The following is an 11,882-nucleotide window of genomic DNA, read 5'->3' as shown; positions in this document are numbered from 1 at the left end:
CGGAAGGGGCGGAGGCGACGGCGGCGCCGCCCCGGAAGCAGCGCCCGGCCCGGGATGGCGGAGGCGGGGGAGGCGGCCGTGCTGGCCTGGATGGACCAGGCGCTCGACGCGGTCAGTGCGGGCCGGGGCTCCCGCCGTGCCGCGGGGAAACCGCGGGGAGCCCCGGGCCCCTCACGGCAGCGGGGCGGGGGATGGGGATGGGGATGGGGCCGGCGGAAACTCGTCCCGCTGCTGTAACGCTGTCCTGTGTGTCCTGTGCCCCTCGCCAGTCTGTCCGACTGTCTGTCTGTCCGTCCCGCAGGCTAAGGAGGCGCTGGAGAAAGGGGAGGTTCCCGTGGGCTGCCTGCTGGTCTACAACGGCGAGGTCATAGGCAGGGGCAGGAACGAAGTCAACGAGACGAAGAACGTGAGTGCCGCGGGCCGGGGACACCGCGGCTCGGCCGCCCTGCCCTGGCTTGTCCCGGGGCTGGGTCTCAAACGTGCTCTCCTGAAGTCACCGGGGTTAGGAGTGAGAAATGACCGTGCAGCCGCCCCTGATGAGGTTCTGTCCGCAGGCCAGAACAAAAAACTATTTCCTGTACATTTTAGACCTGTTGCAACCTTAACCAACTATAACACCTGGTGCTGAGAGACCCATTAGTGCCAACAGGGATTTTGTACAACTGGAAGTTGTGGATAAATTAATCTGACTGCAGGATCTGGCTGTAATTCATATTAGATGTCTCAAGTCTGTAAATATAATAAAAAGTCAAACTGAGTCTTCTCAGCTGAAAAATGTAACAGTAAAGATGAATCCTTATAGTAATTTGTTCTGCAGGACAATCTGTAATGTATTAAGAGGGTTCTAATACAGCTTTAAGAAAGCCAGGTGAGAGAGAAGTTATGTGTCTCATGTTACACCATTGTAAGCACTGTGGGGAAGCAGACACTTCTTGGGAAAATCATGCCAGAGATAGTAAGATTGTGTAGAAATCTCATGTTAATAAACAGAACATAACTGACAAGACTTATTACAAAATCAAAATCAAAAATGTCAGGGAAGCTTTTCAGGCATGTTTTGTGTCAGAGCTGTCTGAAGGTACAACTAAAATGCAAGGAGCCTGATTTAAAATCAATCAGCTGGAGTTTGGAAACAGTAATCTGTTAATATCTCTGAAAGCCAAGCTTTTTTTGAATTGCTGCTCAGCTCAGATTTCACTTCTTTTGTGGCTCAGTTTTCTTGAATGTTTATATTATAGTGATTGGAAATGCTGGGTACTTAGTGCTTCTAAATTTTTTATCGTTTTAATTGCTCCATGTAGTCTGAAAAAAATCTAAGCTTGAAAGCAGTACTTGTTATGAAATGTGAACGTAGGAAATTGTTTTCAGTTTTCTCCTAACGATTTCTGGCATTATTTAGGGACCATCCTGGAGAAAAAAACAATCTTCTTGAACCATTGAGGCAGTTCTAGCAGACATCATAAATGTCAAGGTCTGTTTTAAAACTAATTTATTGTCCCACCTTATACTGAAGGACTTCTCCAGAACATCATCCCTCAGATCGCTAAAAAATGTCTAATTTCCAGTTTCAAATTTTTTTATGTTCTGTTTATATCTCCCTGTTCTTGTGCCAGCACCATCCGTTATTTTACATAGCTTGGATGTATTTAAAGTCTTATTCCTTTTCAGCTTTTGTTTTTCTCAAGCCAGCTGTTTAATTTCATCTCAGAAGACAGGCTGGCTTTCTGTGTTCATTAGAATAATTCTTTTATATAGCCATCCCAGCTTTGATTCATTCTTTCTTGAATTCACTTAACCAGAACTCTTAAGAACACTTAACTGGAATTTTATTCCAGATGGACTTGTGCTTTGTTTGATAACAATAGTACTTCACATTCTCCCTGGGAGAAAGTCCACCCATGTTTTCTGGAACTTCCTTGGTCCTTTATGCTGTTTTGTTGTTCTTAATTTGTTTTTTTTTTCTATTTTTTTTTTTTTGTAATTTTCTTTACTCCTGTCTTGAAGGTCATCCACCTCCTGAATGACCCTCTCACCCTGTCACTTCTCGTGATGTCTTTCATCGTACAAAAGACATCACATCATCAGCTGCTTTCTGTAGGGGTTTTTCCAGTTAATGCCAGTGACACGACTGGAAACATTTAAGCCAAATGATCTTTGAGTGTCTGTGGTAATGAGTTCCCTCTGGAAAAATATTTCCCCTGTCAGTGCAATGTCTCTTCTTTTCTTGCTCACCTTACATTCCTTGCTTTAGGCTGTTTTCCCCACCCATAGTAATTTCACAGGTTGGAGATGTCCAGAGAGACTGATGTTTCTCTTGCCTAGAAAAAACATTTGTCAAAGAAAGTTACTAAGTTAATTTAGTCTCAGCTATCTTAATATCTTAATTAACTAAGTTAATTTAGTCTCAGCTTATTAAATTTACCTTTTATAAGGACTAGCCCTTGTAACACTACCTTTAAAGGTTTGTTATCTTGCCTGCTTTACTATTGAGACCCTCCTGGATAGGTATCATACAATCCTGACACCTGTCCTTCCTGGTTTTTATTTCTGTGACTCTGTTTGCTCTGAAGGTTTCACTCATTTAACACTCTGCCTTGATGCATTAAAGCATTGCTATGAGACTGGCAGTTTTTAGGCTGCCAAAAATGCAGCTTTATAGCATACTGACTTTTTGAACTCCATGAAAACTTTGTTCCTGCTTTGAAGAAGTGATCATTTATCTAATTAGATCTTCAGTCCTTCCCTGCAATTCTGCCTTTGGTCAGGAATTAGCTTGCCTCTGAGCCTTTTGTCAATAAATTCTGTCTTCTTCTTAAGCAGGTCCCTGCGTCCTGTGATGTAATGGGCTGAAGTTAGGAGCAGGTAGTGTCTTCTTTATGCCCTCTTTCATTATGTTCCTAAACTGCTCATTTTGGCAAAAAAAAAAATTAGTTGCCAAAAACTTCAGTGTTTTCAGGCTGTCTCTTGTCACCCTGCATGCTTTTTTTTTTTTTTTTTTTTTTTTTTTTGCCTGCCATGTCCACAGCAGGACACATTCATGTCAGAAATACTGCTGCTTACTCTGTGGAAGGTATTTGCAAAATTTCTGATCGTTGCAGTGTTCTGTGAGGAGTTGCTTTTGGGAGAAGGGAGTATGTGTACAGCTGTGTTTGCTTTATTTTTTAGGAGCATGGCTGTGGCATCAGCATTTCAAAATAGACATGACACTACTTGTCTTCCTTGGGCAACAGTGCAGCAAGTGTCTGTGTAAGACATTGGGTTTGGACAGCCTGGCGATTCGTTCAAAAGCCTGTGCCAGTGCTGTGTTCCTTCTGGAAGCTCCCACACTTGCTTGTTCACAGTCTTGCCTCAGGCCAACCTGAGAATTTTCTCCCTTACAGCATATGTGACCCTGCCCATCAAGAAATGTGGTTTTGGCATCTTTATTCCAACATGTGATCAAGTAATTCACTTCCCAATAAAATGCTCTCTGTCCTGGGTCCTTTGTTGATACACACAGACATCTCCTCTTTGTTCTGTTTCCTTGGGTCATTTTAACAAGTGTCCTGCAGGCACTGTAGGGGATTGAAAATGAAGTATTGTTTTTGTAGTGAAGCCACAAAATAACACAGAGATTTGAGCTTTGGACCCCTTTACCCTCGCTTGTTAATTATGGTCTAAAATTTAGAAAGTAAGCTATTTAGGGCAGTGGTGATACCTTTATTGTCTGTGAAACGTTTGCCACAGTTTGGGGCCCTGTCAAGGTTTTTGGCCCACTGAGTCAGCTTTTTTCCCTTGGTACACTATTTGCCACTCTGTAACAATTCTCATTTTCCCTTGCTACTCTTAACCTGCTTTTGCTTTTTTGGCTTTAGAATAGTGTGTAATATTTGGCAAGTTAAGCTTATGAATTGAATCAGTGATTCAAAATTAAAATAATCTGTTACTTTATACACAGCAAGTAAAAAAAGGCTATCTAGTCATAGCTTAATACAAAATAAAATCTTAAGACAGACCTGGAAGGTCAGTTTTTCCCTTTCATCTTGTCTTTAAGATGGACCTTTAATAGGTTGAGTAAGGAGGGAGCTCAAGAAACAAATGTAAACCTTCCCCTTGCGCATCCTTTCCACTTCTGGAAGTGAACAGCTTGGGGACTTCCAGATATAGCCTTGGACTCTGGATCATTGTTTCTGATAGCTATCCTCCATGCACATATCCTCCATGAATTTGTCTAAACCTTTTTTGATCTCATTTTTGGTTTTGGCTCCCATAGCATCCTGTGGCAATGAGTTTCACAATATAATTTGTGAAAGAGTACTTCCTTTTGTTTGTTTTATATCTGCTGCCTGATAATTTCAATGGGTGCTCACTTGTTATGAGAAATAATGAATCACAGTTATAACTGTGATTTTTCCACATTTTTCTTGATTATTTTAGAAACCTCTACTGTAGTCCTCTTAACTTGGAAAACTATTGACTGTATCTGTTAAGAGCCACAGTCTACTTAGTCTCTAAATGGAGACGGTTCTGTAACTTGGATAAGCCTTTCTCACCCTGAGGTGACTTTGTCCTGATGTTCCTGTGTCTTCAAGACATGACATGACCAAAACAGTGTGTTTTACTAAATATATGGGTACACTGGTGTGTAGTAATGTTCCATATTAGTGTAATCTTGTCTGTGTAGCTGTCTTCTATTACTGCAGAAGCTGGTAGGACCTGCAGCAGCTGTATGGCCTTTCTAGGAGGTTTTAAATGTATTTGAGCAATATTAAACATAGCAGTAAGTTATGAGCCCTTGGCCGTGTATTGCAGAGCATCTCAGTGTTATCACCATAGATCTTCACAGTGCTAAAACATTAACCCAAGTTCATGTTATGAGAGGAAGCAATCAAGGGTCATGTAAGGACATACAAAGCAGAAGTACAAATATAATCTGGATTGATTAAGTCTTACTCTAATGCTCATATCAAAAACATCCTTTTTTCACAATAGATAGAAAAGGAAGGAAAATACTAATAGTCTTCATTCAAATAAGCATCAGGTTCTAACTGAAGAGTCCTTTCAAAACTAGTCCTTCCTGAAATTTTTGTTGTCACATTTCATTGGTGTAACACAGTGCTGCAGACATTTCAGAGTGCTACTGGGACATTGGTGATTGTTTTGGTCTCTCTGCTAATAAAGTCAACGCTTGTGTTCACATTTTTGTGCCATAGATATTGAGATACTAATCATTCAGTTATCTTAGATGAAAAAAGAGAAATTAATATTCCTTTGTCTTTTTGTAATCAGTCATATGCTGAAATCCCTGCCTATTACTTGAGGGACTTACTGTACATGTATCCCCAGGCAGCATTAAACCTGAGGCAAGCTGTTCATAGTGTATTCGTTCCTTGTGAGCACAGGAATATTGTCAGAGGGAGGAAAAGGTACCAGCAAGGAGCATTTTGTTAATATTTCCAGAGAAAGTAATCCAGCCTGTATACTTTTGGAAGTAGAGCAGGCTATGGGCTACGTCAGTTGTGCCAGTGAGCTTTGTGTGTCCCTTAAGCCTCAAGCAGAGCTTTCATGTCCTGCCTCACTGTGCTGGCATGAGTGAGAGAGGAGAACAACTGACCGTGCTCCTCTGCCTTGGAAAAAGTAGAAGAAAAAACTGTCACTTGTAGCTCTTGTGTGCTACACACAGGAGGTTGGAGTTGAGTATTTTCTTTCTTGGATTGAGTATTTCTTCTGCAGTCTGGGTGCTATAAAATGTCTTTTGCAACTTGAAGCAGCAAAGAGCATTGCATTACTTCTATAACAAAAGTGAATAAATGCAAACTTTAAAGAAAATACTTGTTTTTCTCTTCTAGGCTACCCGACATGCAGAAATGGTGGCAATCGACCGCGTCCTTGAGTGGTGCAAGCAGCACAAGAGGGATTATCGGGAGGTGTTCCCGCAGCTGGTGCTGTACGTAACTGTGGAGCCCTGTATCATGTGTGCAGCTGCCCTGCGCTTGATGAGTATCCTTTCCTGCTGACTCACTCTGGGAAGCTGGCTCAAACCATTGCTCCTTCCATGGTGGGCCAACAAAGAAAGGCTGGACAGTGTCAGGGAAAGCCATGAGGGGTGGTTTGAGGGTCTGCACCCACCTCCATGATGAACAGCGAGGCACTCAGGAGTGACAGAGATATGGTGCAGTTAGGGCAAACAACTGTTAGAGATTACAAATACATTTTAGAGATGTTTGTTAGGATGTAAAATGAGTCAAATGCAGTTCTGTGTTCAGCTTTGAATGTTGTATCAATCAGTAAACCATGTCTTTGTATGACCGTGCTTTGGAGATTCATGTTTCCCCTTTTCTGAGAAAGGCTGGATGTGCATCTTCAGCAGTACATCTGACATCATTCAAAAGTAAGTTCTGATTTTACAAGGGAGGAATTGTAGCTCAAGCTAATTTAGTTTGAAGAGTTCTAGCACATTTTAGGAAATTTGATGACTGCCTAGATCAGGCTTCTGTACTTCCTGCTTGTTTTTCACTTAATACCTTGACTCACTCCCATAAATTCCACGGGTCGTGTACGGCTGTCGAAATGAGCGATTTGGAGGCTGTGGCTCCGTTCTGAGCATCTCATCTGATGATATGGTGGACTCAGGAGACCCATTTGAAGTAGGCTGTAAAATGTTTCCCTTTGTTTTCCAGCTAGGGTACCGTGCCTGGCTTTGCCACCAGGATTTTAGAATCTTATGCATCACTTTAAGAGGACATAGATGGAAGATGATCAAAGTCAAGTAAAGTTGGCCTAATCAGAAAATAATGTAAAAAAATTAGGTCCTAAAAGAAAACTGAGGAAACCTTGATGACAGTCTTAAATTATTTAAAAGGATGTGTCAAAGGGTAAGGGAAAGAATTATGCTTGTGGGACAAGGTAAGAATTAAATATATCTAAAATACGTGTAATACTTAGAACAGTAAATATATGCTACAGGAAGAGATGGGGGAAAATGATTTTAAGCTGCAGAATGTACAAACACATAATCAATAAATATCAAGTAACAGCAACTTATAAAATTACTGGGTTTTAGCTGAGCCACTGGAAATGATTGTATTTTTGTTTTCAGTCTGTGATTTTATGAGGTAAAATGTATTAGCTTAGACTTACTTCATGTAGTTCAAATCCCAAAATAAATCTGAACTGCAACAGTAGCAGAGGAAATTCAGTTTAGCTATCAAGAAACTTTCTGAATAGTAGGGATACTGAAAGACTGAACAGTGTCTGAGATGCTTTAGGCATCTTTGTCATGTGAGAAAGGCTAGACAAGCATTCAGTGGAGGTAGAGTATGAATAAATCTAGGTGCTTTACAGCATGATACTACCTATGTACCCATACATAGATGTAGAGATTATTTATAGCATTTTATTTATTACATTATTCACAGTTGTACATGATTTTGCCTTAGACAGTGATACTGATTCCTGGAGTTCTTTTCCACATTTCACATTAATGACTTAATGAATGTAAAAAACAAGTAGCGTATTTCAGCATTGTAAATAAGCACTAAAGGCTCAAGGCTCAAAGAATTTCAGTCAGGAAAACAATACTGGTTGGCACTCCAGTGTAAACATATTAGGCATCTTTCTGTCAGTGTGTCAGTGAGACTAACATCTGAATTAATTGGTGTAGTTGGGACTGGAAGAGTGTTCATTTGCTAACATTGGCATGTGGTATTTCATTTTTTAATACATTCAGAAGACAAAGGAGAAGGTTCTCAATACTATGAATCTTTTGTTTCTGTAGGCAACTGCAGTGGTATGTATAGGAGTAAATACTTGTTTCCTAGCATGGGTGGAGATTTATTTAGTGTGAGTGACATTTAAATGCTTTGTCATTAGTGTTCATGGCATAGAAAAGTATTTTAGAAGGACCAAAAAGATCTGAAAGGTGACTGTTAGGAATAAAGAATAGATATGTGGATGAGTGTTTTCTGTCAGGAATCTTATCTGCAAATACCTAGGTGTATTTCTCTTATGTTTCCAAGTGCTTGAGGAGTATGGGAGGTTGGAAACACATTCATAAGAAAGAAATTGTAGATTTCATAAAAAAATTTACAGAATTTACTAAGAAAGTTTGTTTTACCTAATATTAAGTTATTACGGAAATTACTTATTCTATTAAGCCTCAACATAGTGTTTTTAAAGTGTATTAGGTATTAAACCTGAAAAAGAGATTTTTTTTGACCCCTAAGTTGACAGTACAGCTGTTTAAAATTATTCTGTACTCAAGGCATTATTGTGAAGCATGGAATATGTTATTCTCAGATGTGCTCACTAACATCATTCTAATTTGAACAGTGCTCTTCTGGCTATCGTGCTGAAGAAGCAGTGGAATTGTTAAAAGCTTTTTACAGACAAGAAAATCCCAACGGTAGGTTTTGCATTAATGCATCCATTTTGAACCCAATCTAATTTAAAAGAATGTTGGCACTGGAATTACTGTAATTCACTTCTGATGATTCTTCTCCTTTCCTGTTTCTTGGCAGCACCAAAATCCAAAGTACGGAAAAAGGATCGTCGTCAGTAGCCCTACACTTACCAAAAAATAATATGTGAAGGTTTTTTCAGCATGCTGCTTTTTAAAAATGTGCAGTTCAATCAAACTCTGTTTAATTTTCTCTGCAAGGTTTTTACTAATAGGATACTTAGTACCTGTTCCTGCATTTTTATATTTATGGTTTCTTGTTATCATGACAAATCAAAAGAGTAAATGGCTGTTTTTAGAAAGAGGAAAACTGGTGATTCAAGTCCACTTCTTTACAGACAGATCCATTACAATGGTGCTTCTGTACAGTACATTCTAGAATATTTTTTTCCTTCTGTGTGTGGAGAAGCATCTTGCTTTTCAATAGGAAATGTTTGCTTAGGCAAGCAAGCATCTCTCTTAGAAGGTTACATTTGTAAGTCCTTTACAGTCTCTGTGTGTGTAAATTCATTCAAAAGGCATATAAAGGAATTGTACAGTCCTTGAAGACTTAAGACCATTGCAAATGTTTCCTCATTTTTTTCTACCTTACAAGCCAGATTTTCAGAGGTAATTTCTGGAAGTCACATACCTGTGTAGACAGGGACATACAGACAATCACATGTCCATTTGTGTCTGCTGTTGCTTAATAAGGATGAGCAAATATCACTTGGCTGCATAACACCTTCATACAGAGTTGTGGAGAAACTCTCCACAATTCTCTTTAGACTGTCCACTCCTCTTGTGAATATCAGCATAAGAAATACTTCATTTTTAAGAATCCACTAAGAAGTTGAGCTCCTAAATTATTTACTAAATATATATATATTATATATATATATGTTAGTGTATATATATAATTATATACTAAATTATAGTAACCAAAATGGCCAAATACAAGGAAAAACCCAGAAATGAAGTTGATAATAATATGAATAAAATGTATTCAAGACACTTTTCATAGTGTTGGTTGGCTTTGTCATTTCTGTGTACTTTGCCTGGCCATGCAGTAATTTATAATCCAGAAGAGGGCCTTCAAGTTCCACTAATGAATTAAGAATACGAGTATGGTTCAGTCTTGATTGTATACCTCTTAGTGGATTCTTACATGAAGGATGAAATTGTTGGTTGTTTATTTGGCTGTTACTCAGAAATTTGAGAAATGCTGTAGCTTTTTTTATTTTATGCAGAAGAGTGTTCAAATTTTATAACTATAAAAACTAAATACAGTTAAATTTTTTTTTCGGTATTTCAAATAAATGCTTTCAAAAGTGTTTTTAAGAAGAATATTAAAAACATTACTTTGTCACCATTGTTCTTAACTTGTATTTTATGTTTTTACTTAATGTTTACAAAATTACATGGGAAAAAAGCGTTTTTACCATAATAGGTATTTTCGGAGTTTAGAAATAATATTTCTTTGCTTAAGCCCTTTAACTGATGTCAGTAGCCTGTCCTGTTCTCCTGACCATTACTTCGAGCTCTCTTTGAGTCTTTCCCATTCCATAAACAAAAGTTATGACTGTGTTTGTAGATTTAATCTGCCTCTGAGCTCGAAGGGCTTGTGAACCAGACAGACCAGACAGCTAAGCTGAAAAAGCTATTTAGGAACAGACCATTTTTAATGACTGGGATGGCTTTATTGGAAAGAAACAGGCATGCCTGTGATGACGGTATTTGGCTGGTGATAAAAGATGGCAATTTATCACTATAGATATATTCACATCTCAGCTGGACCATGATTTTACTTATACCTTGAAGAAATCACTGAAGTCCAAATTAAAGACATCAGACATCTGGCTCGTCACTGACATCAGTGATGGTAGGAATCAGAGCCTTCATACTGTTTTGAACCAGGACCTAAATCTCTCAACATAGTTTCTTTTTCAGAGGGGCTATGAATACTTTCCCTTCTCATTGCTTTCTTTCACAGAAGGATGTTGTTATTGGAACATGTGGGACAGTAGGAGCCATGTAAATAAGTAGAAAGATTACTGGTAGTAGGACAAAACACATTTTAAAAGCTTTGTCCAATTTTTCAACCCTTAAGTTGGAACAGATTTTTTTGTCAGTGGTAACCTGTCACTTAATAAACAGTTCAAGTCTTGTGCAAAGCCAAAAGAGGCTGAAGAGGATGAGAAAAATAAAAATTTCTTTTGAGAACGATCAAGGCTAATAATGTGCATCCTGGAACAGAGGCATGGAAGAAAAAGTGTAGCACAATAAAAACGATCATTTTTCAGAAAGGTTATAGAAGATACTTCTGTTTAACGTAATATGTAGTCGAAAGAAAAATGGTCTAGTATTGAGGTAAGTTTGGATGGGGGAGGGGTTTGTTTTGGCTCTTTTGGTTGGTTGGTTGGTTGGTTGGGTTTCAGATTTTTTAGCATAATAATTAGCTTGAGGAACAAACTGCTGAAAGATTACACTGGAAGCAAAAATGGAACCTATTCACCTGAAAATCCTAATACTTAGCCAAGCAAGAACAAATGCAGATACACAGGTATTTTTATAAAATAAACAATTCAGCTCCTGCGCGAACACAAGCCCCTCCTCAGAGCCGTGCAGCTGGCTCCTCCCGCTCCCCAGGCTGCGCTCTCCTCCCTCCCTGCAAATGGCCCTGCCACCGCGCTGCAGGGGCCCAGGAGGCTGCTCCTGTGCCACTGCCCTCGGAGGGGCCTCAAGCTGGTGTCCCAGCCTGCTGGGCCACAGCTCTCCCTAACCACGGCTTTCGAGCTTGCCAGCATGTTTTAGAGTCAGATTTGCAACCTTGAGAGATCCACAAGGAATTACAGAGATCCTGGGTAGAAGGTTCTAAGTTCAGGCTCATAGAAACCTCTCCGTGACTAAGCTCATTGCAGGGGCTGGAAAAAAGGCAAGAGGAAGCTATGGAAATTACAACCTGGTGGGCTCACTGGTTTCAGTGCTCTACATCAGAAAGTGAACTTAACAAGAGAATTAGAGAATACAGAAAGAATGCTAGGAAAAGAATCAAACCATTCTTGGAGGCTTATTCAATGAGAAGATGCTTGGTCATGGCTGCAGAAGCATAGGCCGTGTTTGGAACTGCTGCTACCAGGTGAAATCCTGCAACAAACTGGGTTTTGGAAGAAGTATTGCTGTCTGTTTGCTGGGAACCTGGTGGCAGGCTTTGGCTCTAGCTTTAGAGGAGTGTCAAGAGCAACAACTTTAATTGTTACTGACACCTGGAAAACTCAAGAACAGCAGCATATAAATGGTGCTATTCATTTTCACAGTGCTTTTATTTATTTTTATCTATTTGTTTCTAGGTTGCCACATAACAGACTCAAGAGCAGCAGTAAATATATTCAGCTGGTTTATTTAAAGAAGTTCAAATGCTTCACCATTTTCCCCTTGCTGCTTGATAAATAAGTGTTTGTGCTTC

General features: G+C 39.5%; 1 protein-coding gene across 1 annotated transcript; it reads left to right on the top strand.

The window, feature by feature from the left end:
• The first annotated feature begins 54 nt into the window (after window positions 1-54).
• On the top strand, window positions 55-9,785 carry ADAT2 (adenosine deaminase tRNA specific 2). The gene is made up of 6 exons (XM_058802055.1): window positions 55-111; window positions 302-406; window positions 5,829-5,979; window positions 6,520-6,626; window positions 8,311-8,383; window positions 8,499-9,785. The coding sequence occupies exons 1-6, from the start codon at window positions 55-57 to the stop codon at window positions 8,537-8,539; spliced, it is 534 nt and encodes a 177-aa protein (XP_058658038.1). The 3' UTR covers window positions 8,540-9,785.
• The last annotated feature ends 2,097 nt before the right edge of the window (window positions 9,786-11,882 follow it).

The sequence above is a fragment of the Ammospiza caudacuta genome, chromosome 3, assembly GCF_027887145.1.
Source record: "Ammospiza caudacuta isolate bAmmCau1 chromosome 3, bAmmCau1.pri, whole genome shotgun sequence".
Taxonomy (NCBI): Eukaryota; Metazoa; Chordata; class Aves; order Passeriformes; family Passerellidae; genus Ammospiza; species Ammospiza caudacuta.
The sequence above is the reverse complement of the archived record's forward strand: the minus strand, read 5'-3'. Positions and strand labels throughout refer to the sequence as shown.